General features: G+C 43.3%; 1 protein-coding gene across 1 annotated transcript in view; it reads right to left on the reverse strand.

Moving 5' to 3' along the window:
- The window catches only part of PTPRN2 (protein tyrosine phosphatase receptor type N2), a 614,238-nt gene extending 592,171 nt beyond the window's left edge, over window positions 1-22,067 (reverse strand). Inside the window, exon 1 of the mRNA XM_083466687.1 lies at window positions 21,359-22,067. Within this exon, the coding sequence (XP_083322813.1) occupies window positions 21,359-21,494 (136 nt within the window). The 5' untranslated portion in view covers window positions 21,495-22,067. The remainder of the gene's footprint in view (window positions 1-21,358) is intronic.
- Window positions 22,068-24,151: the final 2,084 nt, after the last annotated feature.

Here is a 24,151-nt window from a genome sequence, read left to right on the forward strand (position 1 = left end):
ATGTGTGCTGGTTATATTGATATGTAGATTCTATTTCCAAGATAAATGCTTTATAATTCTGCCTTAGTCTTGAAGCAAGCATTAACACTTTGGGTATCCTATTACTACATGCAATTTTAAGCCAGAAATAGATATCTATTGCTCATGACATTATTTATCCAGTTACCTTCCCATACCAAAAGGCAAAAAATAATCTCTCTCTCTATATATATAGGTAATGTCCATTGCATCTGCTTAATAAATAAATGACATGAATTATGACATGCTAGAAATATTCTGATCTGCAGCAAAACACATCTTCTCAACCAAGTGGCTTCTAAGATGTCAATACAGTACACAGTGTCAATCACCATTCTCTTTCTTCTCCCATGCCATCGACTTTGGTAATCTTTTGTAATATGGTGCCCTGTGGTAGGTAAAAATCTAGTGCCCCCAAATGGATCTTGTCAATTATGGCTCTTCTGTGTCCCCTTGGCTTTGCACCCTGTGCTGGGGAAATGCCTGCACCACACTAAATCTCATGATGTACAATCCCATAAATTCCAGAGCATTCTGAGACACTTTACTTAGCAAATCCTAACCTCATAGAAATAATAGAAACAATCATGCTAGCATAGCGACGATCTTGCACTACGGAGAAGCTTGCACCAATCAAGAAACTAGGCAAGCAAAAGTTACTGTTTCTCTAGAACAAGAGCAGAACAGGAAGCTTCACCCAGATACAACTAGGTCTAGTGACACCTAGTGACTAAACTATGGAATGACATTATCCACACACTAGACCACCAGCATAGGTTCTAGGTAAATGTGGTGTTCCCCAGGCAGCTTCATCACTTAGCATGGACTAAGACTGACTAGTGTGTCTCTTCCACTTGCTCATCCTCGAGTTCAAGTTCCAGTCAACCCAAGTGTACCAAAATACCTGAAAGAAAAATGCACTAGAAAAAAAATCACAATCCATCCAGAAAAGAGTGACAAACGACCAAAGAAAAAAACTTTCAATTAAACTGTGTAAGAAGCGACTCCACTAAATGGTTTTCAAATGCTTTCTTTAAATATTCCATTCATTAAAAAAGAAAAGGAACCAAAGTGTCAATCTAAGATTTAAACAGATACATCCTCAGAAATTAAAGTATCCCATGCTATGATTCCAGAAAGAAAAGTCTTTAAATAAAACCTGAGCCCTTAGGAACACAAGCTACTTGCTCTGCTTTGAGATTTTGTGTGATCTGCGAAATGCTATTCCAGTAGGTTTACATTACCCTAGTGTTCTAAATCAATATGCATTGTAAGCAGCTGAGCTACATAATTATGCAAAAGAAGGTCAACTAAATTTACATACTTAATTACATAACTGGAATCCATTTTAATGCTGCTCCTGCTACCAGTAACAGCAAGAACTTTTTTGCTGTGACAGAGGAGCCAGATTTCTCACACCAGCCTAGATACTGTTCTTCTCTAAAGACAGTGCTGTATTACCACCCAGAAGGTTTCGCTATATTGAATACCCATAAATCCCTTACTGAAAATAAAACTTAAAAGAGAAGTTGCAAATTCTAGATCTTTCCAGAGACTTGGCACTTCTACACTATTAGAACTAAAGTGAAAGATAAGCAGATAATCCAAATGCACAGTGCTAATTTCATATTTAAGCCCTCTAATAGAGAAGAGATGGCAGTATCTCCAACCTGTCAACGATATTTTATTTTGTAACAGGTTTTGCTCCACCAAGCTGCTCGAAAAGCAAGCTTGTGATTCTGTCTACACACTTCCAAACGCCCACCCGTCATTCACACTTTGTTTCACCAATGTCCTTTTGCATAAGTTTTAAAAGTACAGATATCCTCTGAAAAGTAACTTATACATGGCACATTTAGAAAGCTCCCACGTTACGATAGCAGCAAGTGAAAAACATGCTCTCCTTTAGCATGTCATTCAGGTGTTTAAAAATCTCTCACCTGTTTTCCTACATGGAGGACACTGGACAAGGTGTGAGAGGTATAAGCTGACACAACACTGTAACTGCTGAGAGCCCAACTTCTGGAGTCACCAGTGTAGCGGCTATTTGCACAAGGGTGACAACGAAGACCCTGAGGCCCCTGTCATTGCTGCCTTCATCGTGATGTGGCAAGTGGCGCTACTGCCCTCCTCCTCTTGAAATAAGAACTGAAGGAGCACTATGTACTTTCCAAGGCTCAGTGTGGCACCTGAGCAACTGAAAAGAAAGTAGAGCAACCAAGAAGATGACATGGAAAGCAGGGGGGGGGAAGGGGAGTGATCTGGAAGGCTGAGGTGACACAGGTGACCCCCCCCACACACACACCATCAAATCACAGATCTGTTTTAATTGGCTGAACCACATTCATGGATCCTGTGCTTTCCAGTGCTGCTATGGTGCAAAAACTATGCATCCTCATAATGTTTTACAGAGGATCCCCTCAAAACCATTACCAAATCATAGGTCGTCTCTGTGACCACAGATGTGTTCTGTGACTTGTTGGTTGTTTTGTTGTCATCCTATATAAAAACAATGAATAGCCAAGAGGATCTGTGTCACAGATTAATGTTTTTGTGCTACTAGCAAGCACCAGATCTGGTGGTGCTGGTGGTGGTGGTTGTTGTTATGCAAACTTGAATTTGTAACATTATGAAAATTCAAGAAGATTTGTTTTAATTCTACTGGATCCACCTTTTACCAAGACCCAACGGAAAAGCAAAGTGTGTAAATGGAAATATGTCTGTGCACAACCTATTGTTTGACTGGGTGGGAGAGACGGAGGAAGAGGGTGAAAAACAACCAGAGAGGTGGTGCCCATGAGACTCTTCAGAATTCCAAATGGGCCCAGAGGCTCAAAATGGCTGACAGCTTCTACTCTGCCTTAGCAACCCTTCTTCTATTAAACAGTACATTGTTTCTTTCATATACTGCACTCACTTAACTGCTACTTTGCTGTAAAGGTTCTAAGGAATTAGTGCATTAATTTACTTAAGCGCCTCTTTATTCCCCATATTTTAAAAAAATCTTATCTGAAGAGGTAAAATATAATTTGAAAGTATGGAGAGAATGAGAATATAAGTGCAATATTTCTCTACTGAATAGAGAGCCTTTGAAAGCATAGTGAGAAAGCCTTGCAAGTATATTCTTATCAATAATATTTGCTGTCAATTAGTTATTTTATGAAAGAAATATTATCTTTATTATCTGCTGTTTATGAACGCATTTGCTGTGTGAGTCAACCAGATTGTGACCTCCTTCCAAAGCATTGCAATTATTCATCACAAATGTGCGTCAATGGAAACGTTTATACACATGCACATTGTGTGTGTGAGAGAGATATAGGAAACATTTATATGTTAAATTGTATTTCTAGATCTACAGTATCTGTATGCGTAACAGCAAAATAAAAGAATCACGACAGGAGGAGAAGGTTATCTGGGCAAATCAGGTTTCGCAGGCTAGCATAAAAGAACAGACTGTTATATAAACAGTTTTTGGGGAAACTATTGATATAATAGTTAAAGTTTAGAGAAAAGTCGAGTAAGAGGTGACATGACAGAAGTTTACAAAATTACGCATGCATGGAGAAAGTGGATAGAGAAACATTTTTCTCCCTCTCTCATAACACCAGAACTCATGGCTATCCAGTGAAGCCAAACGCTCGAAGATTCAGGATAGATAAGAAGATTCAGGATAGATGAGAAGATTCAGGATAGATAAGAAGATTCAGGGTGGATAAACAGAAGGACTTATTTATGCAGTGCGTGCTTGAACAACGGAACTCACTCCCACTGGAGGAAGTGATGGCCACAAACTTGGATGGCTTAAAAAAAGCATTAGACCAAATTCATGGAGAATTAAGGCTCTCAGTGGCTACCAGCTATGATAGTTATGCTCTGCCTTCCAGTCGGAGGTAGTATGCTTCTGAATACTAGTTGCTGGAAACCACAGGAGGGGGAAAGAAGGGCTCTTGGGCTTGGGTCCTACTTACAGGTTACCCACAGGAATCTGGCTGGCCGCTGTGAGAACAGGATGCTAGACTAGAATTATCAAAGCAAATGTGGTGGTCGTATGGAGAATCCCACTTGGCTGAAACCAAGAGACATTCTTAAGGCTCATCCTGACATCTACATTTTCCCGGTCCTTCATGGCTGTCCCTCCAGCTATGAAGAAAAAATCCAAAAGGACAGAAAGACCCCAAATGTGAACATCTGTCTGGTACACATATATTCATGCATATTCAAGAAGAGTCCTTCTGGATCAAAAGGCCCCTCTAGAGCTAGACCGGGCAGCAATATCTCCTTTCTCCTTTTAACTGCAAAACGCCGTTTTATAACTATTATGCAATTATTAAAATTGTAAAATATTGTTAATGTCACTGGTAGTGTGCGCAGCATTTTTCAGCGTGCACTGAAATCTGTTGATAGGCTCGACACCTCATTTATCCTTACAATATATTTCCTGCTAGGAGATGAATTAAGGCAAGGCACAGAGTTCAATCAAGTTCAATGTGCTGAGCCTTGGTTTTCTACGTTAAAAGCCAATGTGTGTTCATCACAACCCACTTTGGTTTAGCGTTTCAATCTTATTTATTAATTCAAAACGTTTTTATGTGAAAACCATGAAAGCTCTTCAGAAACCCTCTGTAAATGAAGACCATCCTGAGACTTCTGCTACATAACCCTCTCCCCTCTTCCCTATCTCCTGACAGTTCTTGTAATTAAACTTCAAACACAATCTTGAGGCACTGGGTATATTAGTCTCTGCTGGCACTTTTAGTCTTGTTATTGCTATCTGCTATCTACCTTTGGGAAGCTTAATTTTGGCTTGCAAGTTGGATGGAACGCATTGTCCACTGCCCCATGGCAGGTGCAAACATTGTCTGACCGTGTCTGGTACCTAGCTGTGAGGCACTGATAGTCTCAAAGAAGGGATTCTGGAAGTAGCGCAGGGTGACTGAGTTCTGTGGTAGTTTGTAAGAGAACAGTAGTGTTGGCCTGCTCTCTGCTAACTTCAGCACCACCACTGTGGAAAGCCAGGATGTGGCTTCCAATCGGAGATTCCAATTCAGCAGAAATTAAGTAACAAAAAATGTGAATAGGATTACACTTGGAATCATATTTATTCCTTTATTGAAATCCTGATTTCTAGGGTGTGTGTTTTTTAAGTGCATATAGTGGTTCTTTATCTGCACTATATGCTAAAATGTTTGTTTCAGCTAATTCTTTGTTGCTGTTTTATGAGCTAACATGAGCTAACATCACTGATTTATTACAGACTCTATTTCTCTGTCTAGTCACATTTTCCAACAGGATTTCATAAACCATGGGTAATGATGGCTAACCCTAGTTTACTGTAATATATCTTCCATACGTTTCCAAAGGACTGAGGCACGTCTTTCCCCAACGTGTGCTTAATTGAGTTCTATGACTCCACTGCCTGCAGTGAAGACAGTAAAAATGTTTTTAAAGCCATTCGACAAATTCATGGGGGATCTGTGGATAACTGCTGAATATAGTGTTCCTGTTCAATGGAAATGCAGATCAGGGAATGACACTTCAGTCTGTTTTGGATGCGGCTGCAATTCCTTTGAAGAATCGGGTGTTCAAGTCCTTCTTGACCCAGCTTTCCTGCTGGATGTTCAGCAACTCACTGTGACAAGGAGACTTTAAAGAAGAAGAATTGATTCATTGAGAAGGCAGGTCTGGCTATGGTGACACACATACTTCAGTCACCTTCTCACTGAAACATTGAAACATGCTTTATATGGGTCTGCCTTTGAAAAGTGATGCAAAACTTTTTTTTAGCTACCACTGAATGTTGCTAGCATTTAATTTTCTGCAGAACATCCTGTGCATTATAGCAAAAAGGCAGGATATAAAGTTAAAAAACTGATCTTTACATTTTCAGAACCAGTATCTGGTTAGCAGATATTGGCGCAGACAACAATAAATTATTTTTTCTGCTTATTCTCTGCTTATAAACTTCTGTTTGGCCATTGCTGAAAACAGAATGCTGCCCTTTGGGTCCAAGGAAATGATGCCATTCTTATGCATATAAAAGATTGTGCTTTACCTACAGGTGGTCTTCAAGTTCCTTCCATTTCTATTATTTTAGCCTTTGAACTTAAGAGATATTTAGATATTTTGGTTGCTAGCAGACTGGCATCCTCAAGAAAAGCTTCAGCTTACAGCATTTGAAGCACGTTTTCAGTGGCTATTTGGGCCTTTACGTTATACTGAAAATCCCAGTTTGTAACACTGTAACTTAATTTCTACTTATTACCTTTTATGAATAATAGGAAAGTCTTTCTCTCAGTACAGAGATTATGAACAATTACATAATTATCCAAGAACAGACACAAAATACAATTACTATGCAACCAAAACAAAGGCAATTATGGAAGAAAGCTATTCAAATCCTGCCAATGCTTTTCAAAATGTGGATTCCCCCCCCCCCCAAAAAAAGGGAAAGCATGGAAAATCATAAATTCAGCACCCCACCAATAAATTCCACCAATATGATAACATTCCAGTACCCAATTATTTGAAGGAAAGTGAGAAGGGCAATTTATGCCCTCTACTCTTGTGGAAGAGCTCGACATTATACTATTTGGGATGAAATAGTGAGCCTGGGTCATTACACAAAAACTAACCACTAGATGAAAAGGGACGCAGGTGGTGCTGTGGGTTGAACCACAGAGCCTTGGGCCTGCTGATCAGAAGGTCAGCGGTTCAAATCCCTGAGACGGGGTGAGCTCCCATTGCTCGGTCCCTGCTTCTGCCAACCTAGCAGTTCGAAAGAACATCAAAGTGCAAGTAGATAAATAGGTACCGCTCTGGCAGGAAGGTAAACGGCGTTTCCGTGCGCTGCTCTGGTTCGCCAGTAGCGGCTTAGTCATGCTGGCCACATGACCTGGAAGCTGTACGCCGGCTCCCTTGGCCAATAAAGCGAGATGAGCGCAGCAACCCCAGAGTCGGCCACGACTGGACCTAATGGTCAGGGGCCCCCTTACTTTTACTAACCACTAGATGAGCTATATATGAGTGATTTAAAGCCGCATCCATCTGCCATTCACAACACTGTATTACAGTATTACAAAGGAGAAGAACCAATTCAGGAAACCCCAAAATTATTATTGCTTTTCGGTGCTATTTTTCTTTTTAAAAAAGGTGCCAGAACTCACCATGAACACCTCCCTTGTTCTCTTAGAATGCCAATGGTGCCCACCTCAGAGCTGCCAGAGTTCTAGTGAGTTCTGGCTGGGGGGGGGGGGGAACAACCCTGCTGCTTTTAATTATTCCAATATCATTCTAAGTTTAAAAAGCCTCTCTAGCCACCATGGCGGACCTGAATGGCAGACAGCACAGGCACCTCACCCAGAATGCCTGGTTCTAAGAAGGATCTCCTCAGTGAGGCAAGGCAGGGAGGAGAAGGTGGAAGAGAAGACACTCTCTATGCTATTGCCATTGCTAATTTAGTGAGCGTGGGGGAACAGGAAGAGGGAGGGGAGAGGAAGAGGAAGTGGTGCTGCCACTGCAAGGAAAAGAGTGGGAGTGGTGGCACTGGGGAGATGAAAGAGGAGCAGTGGCAGAGTTGCAGGCCGGCTCAAATGATGCAATTTCTAGTACTGGGCCTGCACAGTAATGTTAAGGAAAGTCATGTGAAATAGCAATCTACCGTCAAACGGAAGCTGCTTGACTGTACTACAAAAAGGCCTTTGTGCAACATAACTAAGGCACAAGGGCCAGGTATGTAATCAAAATAAAACATAATTTGCTAAGGGAACACAGCAATGTTGTGTCACCCTCTTAAGCGGCTGCTTCGCCAGATGAGCAACATCTAACTGAAAGGACTGGACCTTGTCGTATTATATTATGTTATTGTGAAGCAGCTCAAACAGTGGGTGCTGTGCAGTAATTATATTTTTAAGAGGCACCCCCCCCCCGTAGGCTTACAATTTAAGATGGGCAAGATACTAAGAAAAGCAGAAGAGACACAGAAGGAAAAGGAGACGATAAGAAATATCAGAAGCCTTGGGAGAAGGAATGTTCCTCTAGATTGTTCTTTACATATGTGGAAGGAGACAAAAAGCTGCAGAAGTCCTTGCATTCAAGGGGGAAAGGGACATGAGAAAGAAAGGATGGATACATGAAACAGGATTTGATCAATGGAATATTATCAGCATAGCAAAGATAACTAAGCTGTCAACCATGGTTTTATGGCTAACAGCTTATAGAACACCTATGGAAACTACGGTTAAGAGCTTTGGAACAAACCAGGGTAATAATCTATCATTTGAAGTTGGCTTCGTAGTTCTGAAGCTGTGGATGAGAAATCAGAGTTGATAAAAAGAATTCCTGATGTGTTTGCTCTCTGGTGTAAAGGGAAGAGTGAAATGAATGCTTGTGTGGCTGAAAGGCTTAAGCGAAGATATGACTGTCCAAATTCCCTCACAATGCAGGAAGGAGTTGAAGACTTACAGCACAATCCAAACCAGTAATCCACCAGGATGAACAAGTTCGGAATATTATTGTCAGTATTATTATTATATTTATATCCCACCTTTCCTCCAGACCAAGACTCAAGGCAGCTTACAGATAAAATTGTTGTTGTTTAGTCATGTCCAACTCTTTGTGACCCCATGGACCAGAGCATGCCAGGCACTCCTGTCTTCCACTGCCTCTCGCAGTTTGGTCAAACTCATGCTGGTAGCTTCGAGAACACTGTCCAACCATCTCATCCTCTGTCATCCCCTTCTCCTTGTGCCCTCAATCTTTCCCAACATCTCCAGGGAGTCTTCTCTTCTCATGAGGTGGCCAAAATATTGGAGCCTCAGCTTCAGGATCTGACTTCCAGTGAACACTCAGGGCTGATTTCCTTAAGAATGGATAGGTTTGATCTCCTTGCAGTCCATGGGACTCTCAAGAGTCTCCTCTAGCACCATAATTCAAAAGCACCAATTCTTCAGCAATCAGCCTTCTTTATGGTCCAGCTCTCACTTCCATACATCACTACTGGGGAAACCATAGCTTTAACTATATGGACCTTTGTTGGCAAGGTGATGTCTCTGCTTTTTAAGATGCTGTCTAGGTTTGTCATCACTTTTCTCCCAAGAAGCAGGCGTCTTTTAATTTTTTGACTGCTGTCACTATCTGCAGTGATCAAGGAGCCCAAGAAAGTAAAATCTCTCACTGCCTCCATTTCTTCCCCTTCTATTTGCCAGGAGGTGATGGGCCCAGTGGCCATGATCTTCGTTTTTTTGATGTTGAGCTTCAGACCATATTTTGCGCTCTCCTCTTTCACCCTCCTTAAGAGGTTCTTTAATTCCTCCTCCATTTCTACTCCTTCATGGATCACTGCCTTGTGATGGTGAAGGGGCCTGAATAAGAGAAGCTATGAGCTATGCCGTGCAGGGCCACCCAAGACGGACAGGTCATAGTGGAGAGTTTTGACTAAACGTGATCCACCTGGAGGAGGAACCGGCAAACCACTCCAGTATCCCTGCCAAGAAAACTCCATTGACAAAAACAACTGATCAAATAGAAGCAGCTAAAAGCATACATTTATAGTTTGGGGGTGTCCCCAAGTGTTCGCCACTCCTCTTATTTATTTTATTTAAATATTTTTACCCCACATTTTCATATAAAGTGCTTGGCATACATACAGAATGAAATGCCAACTTTTCTAAGCACCATGGTTGAAAATTAAGGACAGAAAGAAGAACCTGATCAGTCCCTTCCAGTGGGTGCAGCCTGTCCCTTCAGTAGGGTGGGAGTGACGGTGGCTGATGAAGGACACAGCAAGGAGGGGGAGAAAAGAAGGGGTCAAGTAGGTGAAGGGGTACAGGGGCAGTGGGATGGAGAGCTGCCACAGGGTTCTAGTTGGCAGCCTAGGTGTAAGCTGGGGGCAGCACCAGCAACAGGGCAGTGCTGCTGGGGGTGAGAAGGTCAACAGCCCCTGGAAGGGCCTACCAGAGGGGGCACCATGCCACTGCTGCACAGGGTGGGCAGCTGGTCCCAGGGCATGAACAAATAACCATGAATGGCTGAGTCTGGAGATTGTGGAGGACTGGCCACCGCAGGGTGGGTCCACCAGGTCCAGTTGACAACTCTTGTAAGGGGAAGGCAAGGAAAGGAGGCATCTGGGCTGGGAAAGGAATTGATCCTGCTGTCAAGGGAAACCCCGGAGCAGGGCAAAGATTTGAGGTTTGTGCTCCAGGCTTCAGAGTCTCTAGGGGAGGTCCGCAGCAGGTTGTCCATCATAAACAAGCTTCCCAGGTTTTGCTTGCCAGTCTTTTTCTGGGGGAGGTCTAGAGGTGCTGGAATACATAAGGGGTCGTGTCCTGCTTGAAGGCCTCATTGCCCTGAAGGGAGATGGGCATGTTCTGCAGCTTGAGGGAGCTGGTGGGTGCCAGCTGTACATCTTTCTTCTTCTGTTTCCTCAACGGGCCTTGCACTGCTCAGGGAGCCTCCAGGTCTACTTGCCCAGGGTTGCTGCTGGAAGGAGTGGCAGCATCTGGTGAGGCGTCTGGGATTGGCGGCTTGGGTCCATGTTTAGGAGCAGCATTTGGTGGAAGCAAGCTCACTGGCAAGCTCGCTGAGGGTCCCAAGAATCCAGGTGTCCAGCGATAGGTTGAGCAGGGGCAATGCTTGTGTAGCTCCCTTATCCTGGATCAGCCAGGAATATACTAGCATAAGCTCCTGAACCTGCTAAACTGGGGCTCAGGTGAGAGAACTGAAGATGGACGCCCTTATACAGGCATGAATAGGAACATGGCAGAGGTGGGATGGTGAAGGAAGAAAGCTTACTCCTATTCCAAACCTGCTTCAGTTCAGTCGCATGACTGGAAACCTGGCAGAACTTACACTGGTCAAAAGAGTGGTGCAAGTCAAACTCTGTTTTAAAGCTTTGTTATGTCTCTGCCTTACTCAGTCCTATTCAGGCAGCTTTAGCCCTTCTTGCAAACAGAGTTTGGAACAGGGGTAACTTATGCCAGCTAATTTAAGACTGCTCAGTTCCACCAGTTTCCTATACTTTGCTTTGCTTTTAGGATTAGGTTCTGTTAGGTTCTGTTTGCATCAAAGGTTACTGGGACAAAGAAGCAAGTAATAGTTGTCTCCCTTTAAATATATATATATATATATATATATATATATATATATATATATATATATCCAGCAGTTACCCTGTCTCCAACCCTGTTCAAAAACTTCCTTGGGTCAGTATGCATAAATGCATTCTCAAAGTTAGGGTTCATAAAACAACTTGCAATTATTAAGAATAAAAAAACCACTTTTTTAAAATTAGGCAAACAGAAGGCTGGTGTTTACAATGAGATATTTTCAGCTCAGAGATTATGGTTGGGAGGATGAGCAGACTTAATTTACATGCAGCTCAGGTTCTGAGTTTTCATGAAAGGATTAAACACTTCTGGCAATTTACTTTTCCTGCTGACCACAGAAACAGGTTTTTGTTTATAAATAAATTTAATAATAATAGAAAGCTAAGCTGTGTTTTGTTTTGTTTTTAAGTTTCTGAGGACTCGTACTTACCTTTTGAGTCATGTATACCTTACGGGCTTTATTGGGGAAGAAGTTACTATTTGTAGCTGGTAGCAAAAGCATACACAAGTCTTACAATCCTGTTTTCAAAAAGACCACCCAGAATACTTCAGTCTTCGTTTCAATAAAAGTTATCGTTTGTGCCCTCCCCCCTCCCCACAGTCCCTTCAATCCACCACATAATTATGATCTAGTTCCATTGATTTAAATCAGACTAACAGTGCAAATCTGTACATTTTTACTCAGACGTCACCTCAATAAGACTTACTCTGAGATAAGTGTGTACTGTATAGGATTTCCATCTTAACCACTTGCAACTTGTGTGCATGACTGAAAACAGGATATTAATGTCAAATTAATTTTCTAATATTCGAAGGCAAAAGAATCACAGCAGTGGTAGGTTTGCCTTCTTTACCTTAAAAATATTGGAAGAAAAGTCCTCTTTTGTTATATATGCATCCCTTCAAGCACAAACAATTTCCATAAATATTTGCCTCCAGTTACCTTCTGCACTGTAAGCACTATGTAAGCATGAGAAAACAAATGATTTCCCAGGAAACCACTATTTTAAAAATGGTGTCATATGTTGCTGAGTATTTATTCCAAACACTAGCTCATTTTCCTCCTCTTTTACGTTCATGAATTCGCTGCACCAAAATTGAAACCTTACATAGAAAACCATTCTCAGATGCCCACCCATTTCCTTTAACTCCTGGTGACAAATTCTCTTTCTCCTATGCCAGGGGTCTGCAATCCGTGGCTCCGGAGCCGCATGTGGCTCTTTTACACCTTTGCCGTGGCTCCGGGGCGGATACTAGCAAGGGGAGGAGGCGCATTGTGCGCCCCGACACTCCCCACTGTGGTGGGCACTGTACTGGTTGTGACGTCGCATGGGGGCGGTGCGTGAGTTAGTCACGCACCGTCCTGACGTCACCTTCCCGCCCGCTGTCAGATCGCAGCTCTGGAGATATATTTGTTTTAAATGTCGCAATGGTTTTGTGGCTCCCAGTTTTTTCCCCTCGGAAACGGGTCCAAGTGGCTCTTTTTGTCTTAAAGGTTGCAGACCCGGTCCTATGCCAAATGCCAGAGACCTGGGCAGAGCTTCTGAGTCTTCTTTTTCGTTGTTGCAGATTCATTCCTGCAAATGTTGTTTGCTTGATGAGTTAGAATGTCCATGTAATGCATCTAAACTTTTATTATAAAATAGATGAATTTAGGCTTGGCTCATGTCAACAGGCACATGCTAAAACATTATTATTATCATTATCATTAAATTATTTATTTATTTATTCATTCATTCATTCCCTGCCCATCTGACTGGGTTTCCCCAGCCACTCTAGGCAGCTTCCAACAAAATATTAAAAATACAATAAAACATCAGACATTAAAAACTTCCCTAAACAGGGCTGATTGCAGATTATCACTTACATGAATTTAATAACGTATTTCAAATCCAAACCAGACTTTTTTGGTTTAGCCACGTTAAACACTCGTAGCAAGGCTTATGAAGTTCTGTCCTGTGGCAGTTTAAAGACCCATAAATTTATTGTGGTACAAACTTCCACGGGTAATGCTTTGCCAGATTCAACCACCAGGCTTCAATGGTTCACCAGACTTCAATGATAGACAAAATATTTGAAACATTGCATTAACTGATATTGCAATGAATTGTGACTATTGTGTGTCCCAATGCAAACAAGTGCAACTGTATAGCTATTTCTGCAGAATCTGCTTGACCACGCTGGACAAATGAGCAGCAGCGTTAACTCTGAGAGCACTGACCACCATTTGCAGAAGGAAGGGTGGGAGGACAAATATGGTTTCCAAGAACTGAGGGGGATGCAGGGGGTGACATTCACCTCCAGAACACAGAGGAGGAGTGAGACCATAATTCCCCTGGTGCTTAGGCAGCTCAATGGACCTTCCTTTATCTGAGGCTTTCAAGTTCGCAGGTGACATTGATATAGAGGAAGTCAGGTTATGTGGTCCTTAAAAAAAAAGTCAGATCTTTACTTCTATGCTAGAGAGGTGAGTTTAAAAAAAATGTTATTGCAACAGCAGAGCATTGCTGTGAATAAATGGAAAGCCTCTTTTTAAAGAGCTACATGAGTGCTTCTGTAGATAAGCATCCTTTCAAGTACTAAAAATACATTGAAGAGCCCACATCAGAAATGTTCCTAGGAATTTGGAGAAGGGATATGTTACCATAAGGCTTCCCATCACAACTGTCAGCTGAAACGTATTAACGTATCTTACTTTTGGAGGCTAGTTTCAGCTTTGCCAGTATAAAAGCTTGGTGATATTTTTTAAAAAAACACAACTTGCCAAACCAATTTGTCCAGAGACGAAAGCAGATGTCAACTCTGCAATGCCATCTTCAAGACTCTGAAAAATTACCATATATGTTGTGTATTGAATTGCAGGCTCAGCATATTAGCAGAGCAGCCAGGCACTAGTTAAGGGAGGTAGTGATTGCTTTTAATTAGCTTCACCTGGGTTGGGTAGTCCTAGCCCAGGTGCCTATGTATAGCAGCAGGGTTGGGGTTTTTGTGTGTCTTTCTACTTGATTGCTGCCATGAATAAAGATGTTACCATACCACCACTGGCTGGACTCACCATATAATAATATATATGCAACTTTATGCAGATGGCAATAGCAAAAAAAAAAGTGCCAAAGATAATGTTTTGATTAAAAATAAATGAATTTTCAGGTAACTCAAGCTATCGAGCCATATCACTAATGGGGCTACCAGAATATCACATCAAAATGTAACAAGCAAGCTAGAAATACGGGTGATATAATCTCCTTTACATTCAAAAATTGCTGCTAGAAATGTGCCCCTGAGCAAGGATTTCCCTCCAAAAAACACCAGGCTGGAATAAATAGTGCGTCTAGCACCTGGAATTTTTTCCTCCTTTCCTGCCGCTGTCCATAACGCAGCCCTGTTTTTTGTAGCTGGTTTTCTGAGCGAGCGAGTGCAAATTTTCCATGCAACAAGTTGAGCTAGCAATGATCTCTGATATGTCAGGGAAAGGAGGCCCACATGAAGATTAAATTGGATGTGACCATTTATTAAGAATGTCCATATTCTAACATTAATGCCTATCCTTGTATGATCCTCTCTCTTTAATTTCTATAGCACCCCAGTATACAATTTCAACATGATATTATGGTGTTCTGGGGAACGTTTGTAGAATATCTGAAAAATGTATGTGATGTACAAACAACGCTAGTGGGGTTTCAAGAGGCACTGTAAAAGTTGAGATGTTTTGTTAAAAAGAAATAGAAGGGGGAGGGAAGACAAATGGCAATACAAATGAAGGGAATGCGTACGGAAAAGATAAATACGGATGATTGCCAGGGAAGCTGAAGGAAGTCCAAAAAGAGATAATTTTTTAAAATTTGGATAAAAATGTACAACTATATTGGAAAATTAATAAAAATGTATTTTTTTTTTAAAAAAAAAGATATTATGGTGTTCTACTTCTTCAACGTGATACGATGTTCTACGAGGGTAAGTTTAGGTGCAAGAACAAAGCTTTGCTATAGCTTGTGGTTAGTGAAGAGAGAGCGTAACCATGAGCCTGGGTTTGGATGCCACACCAAGCCAAACCTTGGCTTAGCTCAGCGCGCGCAGGAGTAAAAGGGCTACGGAGCAGCAAAGGGGCTGCAAACTTCTCTCCAGGAGGCCACATTTTCACGCACTCCTGCATGGCTTACCATGACAACACATGAACCAGATCACTGTAACTTGGCTCTGCTCAATTCAGTCATGCCAACTAGTAGCTAATACATACCGCCAATGCTAATTTGTTCAGTAGCGGAATGAAGAGACTGTGTTCTTTAACAAGCCATTGTGGAACTATGGACTTGCATAACACAGCTACACATGTTTACTCAAAAGCACGTCCCACTGAGATCAATGGGACATAGCTGCTCCCTAAGGGGAGATAGGATTGTAGTCAGGCCAAGCAATCCTAAAACCCAACTGGGAGCCACAGGATGACACTTGCATCCAAATCCTTGCCACCTTATACTGGCCAGGATGGAACTGGGGCAGGGAGGGGCAGATTTCCTGCTTTTTTTTTGTTGCTCCAAGCTGGTACAATCAAGGTGTCATGACTCAAGAGTCCAGCAGCAGCCAGAGCCAGAAGCAGCAGATTTTGCAGTTTAGGCAACACAGGGCCCAAGCCTGCTGCTGAAGATCAGGAAACAACCGAGGCTGAGGAACATAGTCTCCAGAAGAAGCTCACCAGAGCCTGGATCCTCACAGGCAAACCTCCCTCTCAGGAGCCAAAATCTTTCCTTAGGACCTCACCAGTACAGTAGGGAATTGAGGAGGGGTGGCCATCTTAGGCCAGAGAGTTGGCCCGTTAAGACTCTATAGTTAGTCATAAGGGGGGCACAGGCTGAGAGAGTCTGAGAGCAGGAGCTTCAGGAAGTTCTGTTTGCTGCCATACTCTGTTGGAACAAGTTGCTTACTTGAAGCTATCTTAAGTCCAGTCTTGCCTCCTTGTCTGTAGGATTTGGCATTGGGCCATGACATGATTAGGATAGATCAGTTCATGCAAGCTACAACTTCTATTTCCTCTTGCCATGTATCGCTGTGGCCAGATTAGACAACTCCAGGAACAGGTGTGGCTGGCACACTAGTTTTCAATGTGCAAACATATTCCTGGCCAAAACCTAAGCATCAAGACTCAGGGTTTAATCCAGGAGTACACCCAAGGAGCGAACCTAAGTTTTCAGGGGGAGTGTAACACATACACGCCCTCCAGCACAGGCTGAATCCTTATTCCCTATCCTTTCAATGTGATAGAACTGCGAATCGATTATATAATGGGGAATGAGGTTTAAATGAGACGTGTCCAGGGCCATAGGTCCCAACTCCCTGGGTGCCTGGGCACCCACAAAATTTCCCATGAAGGGGCCAGGCACCCACAAATTTCGGTGCCAGGGCCATGCACACTGCATGGCACCCATGTCCCCAGGCACCCACGGTTGCGGAGCCAAGTTGGCACTCCTGTCCAGGGCAGCTCTTCAATCTTTGGTGAAAGATATCATTCCTATGGAGAAGGCTGTGCTCAGGGAAGCTTCAGAGAACCTTCCCAGCCTTTGAAGAGGGCACCATGTAGAACCAGCATTTTGCTCTCACAGATACCTACGGAAATGCCTCAAACAGGAAATGAGCACAATAGCCTTCTCTCATTTGTGTTCCCCCTGTTACTGGTGGTTCAGAAGCATATCACCTATGGCAGTGGAAATGGTATTACCATGATAACCATCAACCACTGACAGTGGCGTAGCGTGGGTTGTCAGCACCCGGGGCAAGGCAAGTAATTTGCGCCCCCTAACCCGTGGATTTGCGCCCCCTAACCCTAACCCCCAGATGTTGCGCCCGGTGCAGCCGGCCCCCCCTGCACCCCCACGCTACGCCACTGACCACTGATAGTCCAATCCTCCATGAATTTGTATCATCCTATTTTAAAGCCATCTAAGTGGACAGCAAAATCCATTACGGTGGTCCTTGCTTCTACCATCTTCAGCGGTACCAAATACTTTTGGTTCCTGGAAGTTCCACCCTTTCTCACTTTCTTTCCTCATACCTAGAGAACTGTCTCCCAGAACTTCTTGATAGCATCATTTTTCTCTCTTTCTCCCTTCAAGTCCTCCTTTCATCATTATCCTTTAGTCATCACCCCCAACTGAAAACACATGTCACTACATTAGTACCTGTTCATCCCACCTGACTCCCCCTATCCTCCATACTTTTCTCTGTTGCTTTCTTCTTCCAATATTAAATTGTAGATTGCATGTTCTTTGAGCCAGTGACACTTTTTTATACTTAAGATAAAGCATACCCAAATATTAAGATAGTAACCCACATTTAGGGTCTTTTCAGTTGTGGCACCCCATCTTTTGAATATTCTCCCTAGGAAAACCTTGCCTGGCATCAACCTGAAGTAAGGACTTTACTTACCCAGGCCTTTTAGGTAGTCTGTCTTGTTATTTTTATTCCATTTTGGATTTATTCCAGCTTTTAGCTTTAAGGATTTATTTTGCTTTTTAAAATCTGTTTGATGTTGCTTTTTTTTAAAAAAAAAAATAATTCTTAGTCACTCTGGGAACATTTTTCAGATGGAAAACCCAGGTCCTAAATATTCCAAATGAACAAAATGTTGCTGTATAAAGAATCGTATGCACCAACGGCACTATAAAAACAAATAATATGTTTGCTGGTATAATAAGTAGTTACTTATGCATGTCTGAACGCATTAAAAATTCAACATTCAGTTCCAAGAGATATTTTGAAACAAGAAAATGGAAAAACAACAACATAAACTTGATAGTTTGAAGGCAAGGCATCTGTTTTCTGCTCATCAAATGTGGTGGCGTTTACTTTGGTTATATTCAGTCAGATGTTTCAGAAAGATATTTATTTTCAAGGTAGAAGCACTTCTTGGCACCACTATATTTCTCTCATTTTCAACACTTTATTAACAGAGAAAAAGACCCTGGTGCCGATTTTGTCCATGTTCTAGTGATAATGTTCTATAATCTCTTAAAATAATATTTTAAAACTATTTCCACCACAGCATGACAAACTCAGAATTAGTTAAGCACAGTCATAAATGGAGCCCACTCCTTTTTAAAATAGTGAAATACTTTTAAATCACAGCAAAGTGCTTGTTTTCCTGGTTCTTTCTTCTTTTCAAACACACTGCTGGGATTTCAAATTACTTCCCTGTTTTAAAAAGGAGTGGGCTCCATTTATGATTGCCCCCAAGGTTGCCTAACTAGTTCTGAGTTTGCTTTTTAATTCAAGGGCAGGTTTGTTCTTTAAATTGACTTTAGTGCTTGCATAAATCAATCTAGAGTGCGCAGGCTGACCTTTCGAAAACCATCTGGGGGAAATCACGTACTGATTTTGTGTTATCCTTCCTGTGCTTCCCAAATTATTTGCAATGCATGCTTAGCACCATTATGAGGCAAATGCATAAATGTGTTAAGGAGCAGTGAAAGGGTGGATTTCGGTTTATAAATAACAGGTAGCGTTTACTCTGGACAAGTGCATCCCTTAACAAGATATGGGAATGGTTTTTCTCTCCCATTTATAATTGTTAGTACTGCTACCTCCAATCCAGTTTCCTTTAAACACCTGTCCACATCTTTTAACATATGGAACACATTATTATTTTAATCTCAGTGTGCAGACTCCTGCAAATATTATCAGCTTAATCCCATGACCCTTTCAGCTGGGAAGCAAGCATGGAAACATAGGTTCTATTAATTTGCTCTTACTAACAGAGAGCTTTTAACAGAGACTAATGTAAGGCTGATGATTCTTTTACCTGCTCTAGTCAGTCAGTAAGTGCCAAGCTCTACAAGGACACAAGCTGAGGCAACCTGTTCTCTCACAAAAATAATAGCAAAGATGAGGCTGAAATGGCCTATATAGGTCATTGTAACACTGCAGGGTCTCAGGTGGCTTCTCAGTAAAAATGATTCCCCCCCCCCCCAATATAAAGTAAGCTTGGGGTGAACAGATTAATGGCACTGAGTCAGATTCTCAGTATGTGACTTAATATGTCATTTTCAAAGTCTAGCTTTCTTTAATGTATCTCTAGGTATCTGTGTGACTCCAGTGAGAATATGGAATTTCAATGATAAAATGTGTTCATAGGGAATCAGCTAATAAGGGAACAAATTCTAGAGGGATAGAAAAGCTAGCTTTTATGGTAAAAGCTATTATTATTGTACTTTAAAGGCTACAAGACGGATTGTGATGAAGATTGAAAGCTTATAAATATGTAGGACTTTAAGGTGCCGAAAGACAAGTTTTTGTTTTCATCACAGGAAGTTTGTAACAATAATCCTGTCAGCATGTCATTGTTTGGGAGAGTTTGCAACTGAAATCTGCACTATATTGTTATTGGCAAAATAAATGGGCTTATAGAGTTAGAATTCACTTTAGTTTCAGAATACCACTGTACACTACAATTATAACGGGAATACTTTTAATATGTGGAGCTCAGATATCAGGAAGCATTAAACAGGAAAAGAGTGATATGGTGCAAGTTTTAGAGGATTAACAGTAACATTAGTTAAGTTGGGAGGATATCTCTTAAAAGGGGGGAAAGGTTTTGAAGAATGACTACAAAATTATATTGAAAATTTCCTTCATTTGGAGTGTTTATTGGTAAGGAATATATATTCAGTGTATCTGATATAGAAGGATTGCTTACAACTACAAAAAGGTAATATCAATAAAAAGAACTCCATCTTTGGCCAGCATGTTCAACGAGATGATAGTTTGATAGGTATATAGTGAGGATCAATTTGCCTAGGGAGTCTGACCTATAAACGACTTTACCTGAATTAATTAGGTGAGAAAGGGAAATGGTCCATCTGAATATTGCTGGGGGGTGGGTGGAATTGAAGAAGAGAAATAAGCTAGGTGGGTAAAAAAGTTGAAGGGCAAGAGCAAAAGTCGAAGGCCAAGGGAATGTGTGACTCTCCAGTAAGAAATTGTCTATGAAGGTTTATGAAATGATCAACAACAGTTGGGTGATCAACTCTAGTACATGTGACTAATGGAACTTCTTGATTCAGTGAGTTGAATTTAGCATTATTATTATTATTGCTGCTGCTGTTTCTTAAATTTGTATACTGCCTTTCACCCAGAAATCCCAGGGCACTTCACAACAATGTAGAATTTTGGAAAAACACCACCACCAGGCTTCACTGGGAAGTAGGTGAGATGTTTCAAATGGGGGAAATATCAGTGGCGTGCACTGAGGAGGCCAATGAGTTGGTTATCTAACTTTGGATGGGCCTAGCAAGGAACATTAAGAGAGCAGGGTGGGTTGTAGAAGAAATGAACATTCTTGAAGTAACTGGGGCAGCCCTTGGAGATGGCCCTGTCATAAGGTGCATATGGAGCGTGTGGAGGCCACAAGTGGAAATGCAGTTGCTTTGCTAGTGCCATAGACTTCACAAAGTATAACTTGTAAGAGGATGATTTGTGAAAGAGACCTCTTGGTTCTGAGCAGAGCAGCAGCTGTCCATGGGGACAGTATATTGGGGGTGGGGTAACATGGAGGAATGGGGGTCTGCCAAGTATTAGCGGCTTCCCCTCAAGCCCTGCAAGGGGTGAGTCAGTGAGGTTCAACTGGGTGGCAATGGGAACACCTGAGGGAGGAGGGGGGCAGGTAAAAACACACAGGTGCGCAAGGGCTGACCCAAACATCTGCTAACAGGGGACTTGAAATACACGCATGTAAGTGTGGGTGTATCTACACACGCGCGTAGAAACCGCTTTTGAGGGTTTCTGTCACTGACCAAGCGGTATACAAGAGCTGTGAAATTAAATTAATTGGATACACACGCACGCGCGGATAGCAGGTGTTGCGCACCTCAGTAAGAATATGTGAGGGGAGGAATTAATACGTGTCGACTGAGGGGTGTGTGGAGGGAAACAGAAGGTCTCCTCAGGAGAGGGATTTCGGCCGCGGGGACAGAGGCAGGCCCCTGGAGGGCAGGGTTTCCTGCGCTAGCCAGGGAAGGATCCCCGCGCCCTTTCGCCCTCCTCACAAGTTGCGCCTCAGAGGCTCGAGGGGTGGCGTCGGCGTCGCCACTTTTCCCGCCCGCGGGCGGCCCTGGCTCACCTGCCCTGGCCCGGCGGGCAGCCTCTCCCCTTCCCCGCCCTCTCCTCCCTCCTGCGGCGGCGCCTCCTGCCCTGCGCGTCCTCCGCCGCGCGCCTCTCCTTCCCTTGCAGCCCAGCTCTCCACTCACCGAATTTGGCCTCTGCTCCAGCGGCGCTGGCGGCGGCGGCGGCGGCTCCGCCTCGGTGCCGGGCGACGACGAGGACCAGGAGCAGCTGGTGCAGCAGGCGGAACGCGAGGCTGGAGGTGCCGGGCGACCCCATCATGCGTGGCCCATGGCAAGCGCCTGCCTGCTGCCTGCTTGCCCGGCCCGCCTCGTCCTCCTGTCCCCTCGCAGCGGCTCAGTCCATGCCACCTCGGCTCCGGGGCCAGGCTGCAGGCGCTCCCCGGCGGGCTCCCTTCAACACCCAGGACAGCGACCAGCGCCGTCCACTCGGCTCGCCAGCCTCAGCCAGCCAGGCGGCCCCTCCCTGCCTCGCTTCTTCCTCGCCCGGCAGCGCCAGGCGCCTCCTCCTCCTCCTCGCAATGAACTGCCTGCCGCTGCTACTGCTGCTCTCTTCGCGCAGCTCTTTCGACGCGTTGCTGCTGCTGCTGCTGCTCGCGCAGGACTGGCTCGCGCTGTAAGCTCCACAGCCTTCCCTCAACTGAGGCGGGCCAAGCGCGCCCGCTGGCCCTTCTTCTTCCTCTTCCTCCTCAACACCCCTTCCATCTCTTTCCTCCCTCCCACTCTCCAAGGCTTAACTTCCCGACAGGTAGAGGGACTGGCCGACCAAATCCGGCTAAGGAGAAGAGGTCAGGGTCCAAAATGGAAGCCCAGCTGTTTCCTGCTCCAAAGGTGCTCTCTGGACACCAGGTGTTGGGGTGGGTGTGGGTGCTTGCAAAGGGGAGCTCTCCTCCTTTTTTAAATGCTTGGGGTGAGATTGGCAGGCAGGGCCCAGGAGGCTAGTAGTAGTTCGCCTGGGGGCGTTTTCTCAGTGGCAGGCTGGCTCACTGGAGGGGGGGGTGGCCTCGCTGCCAAGGAGGAGAGGGCTCGTGTGCCTTTAATAATAGCTTTGTGTGGGAGAGGAGGATGCAAGCAGGAAGTGGAGCATGACAAGTTGCACCTGCCCAAATGCATCTCTGAGGAGGGCTGCCTGCCTGTGCAGCTGGGCATCCCTCATGAAGCTGTGCTCTCTTGCAGAAAGGCGTTTCTTCTGCTCTTGAAACCCGCACACCTTTTTGGCTTGCAGGGCTGGCCCAAGGCATTTTGGTGCCCGAGGCAAAGGGTCAGATGGCATCTCCACAGGCACGCGCGGCTTCCATGCGCAGAACTGAATGCAACTTCACCAACAGCACCTGAGGGTATAGGGGACAGGGATAGAGTGCATTGCACACACAGCATTTGCTGCCTCCGGCTGCTCTGTTGAGTAGGGTCAGCTCTGCTGACTTGGAAGACCTTCTCCTGCAGCTAAGGTAGAGGGAGGATCTGTTGTGGTTACTTATTGTGTAACACAGTGAAATGCGTTTGATAGCCGTAACTTAGTGATAGAACATCTGCGGTGCATGCAGAGGTTGCATGCCATAGATCTTAGGCTCAGTCTCCAATTAGCATCTCGAGTTAATTACCGTGTCTGAAAAACTGGAGAACCACAGGTAATGTCGCTCCTGTTGATAACAGCAAAATATTAAAGTGTGACTGTTCCCTCTGATTAAGCACTGGGTGGTTATTCATCTATAGTTATCATTTTGCCTGGACTTATTAAAGGAAAATATTTGCACTTTGCCCTCTGGATTGCCTATGTTAACTCCACATTATTGCAGTGAAAACCACACAACATTGTTGATTTTGACCTAACCAGTCCATTTATGGCCAACCTGCATTCCCAGGATCAATCCTTATCTTTGGACAAATTATTATGCACTTCTGAATTTGTGGTAGTGTCTTGTTGTTGGGGGGTCCATTCTCCCCAGTATTCAATATTGGCTCATCCCTTTCTGGTTTAGAGTACTTGTTCTTTAATTCTTTAACACAAAGTCCTATTCCAGCATTAGTTGCAGGGGTAAGATTAGGGCAGGGGTGGAGTGCACTCATATGTCGACTAGTCCTGCCCCATAGCATCCCATGTATATAGTATGGATGTCTTCAGGGAGGGAGCCTTCATATATACTGATGTATGTGTGAACACTCCTTCCTTGCACATGCACACTGTGTACATGGCCAGCAAGGAGTGAGGCTACTCCCCACTTTTTGGTTTTAGCCATGCATAAAATGCCTGACTGTAAGATTGTAGTGAATATTAGTCACACTCAGAGTAAACCTATTGGAATGGGATGTCACTAAGGTCCATTTGTTTTGATGGCCCTACTCTGAGTAGAACTTGGTTGGAGCAGGACAACACAGAAGATCAGTAAACAAAAGTCCATTCACTGTTTAAGCAGCCTGTAGTGGACACCACCAGTTTTGAATATTTTTATTGCAAAACATGGTAAGGTTTATGTAAAGCACTTATTCTAAGCTATGAGTTTGCTTTAAAAGAATTATGGTTTGAAGAAAGTTCGCTACTGCAAGATATGTAACTTCAGATGGCTAAACTGAAGTAGAAACAAACAAAAATGCAAAGATAGGCAATACGGAAAGGACATGATGAAAAATGGAGCTGCTGAAAGTTAAATTGTTGAATTCTCATGGGCTGTGCAAGCCATATGGCTGGAAAGAAAGTATGTAGTTTTTTAAAAAAGAAACCCTGGGAAAATGACCGTATTGAATTTACATGGAATGAAAAACATAACTCTGACTAAGACAATAACATATGGCAGAAAGTGACAAGACAAGGTATTTATCATTATCATTAGTTACCATTTATCAAAATATATTAGAAATTAAATGTAGTTTCTGTTGTTTGCAAGTTACCAAACTGCACTGTTAAGGCAATGTAAATAAAAA

The sequence above is a fragment of the Podarcis liolepis genome (assembly GCF_965112155.1).
Source record: "Podarcis liolepis genome assembly, chromosome: 12".
In the NCBI taxonomy this organism is placed as follows: Eukaryota; Metazoa; Chordata; class Lepidosauria; order Squamata; family Lacertidae; genus Podarcis; species Podarcis liolepis.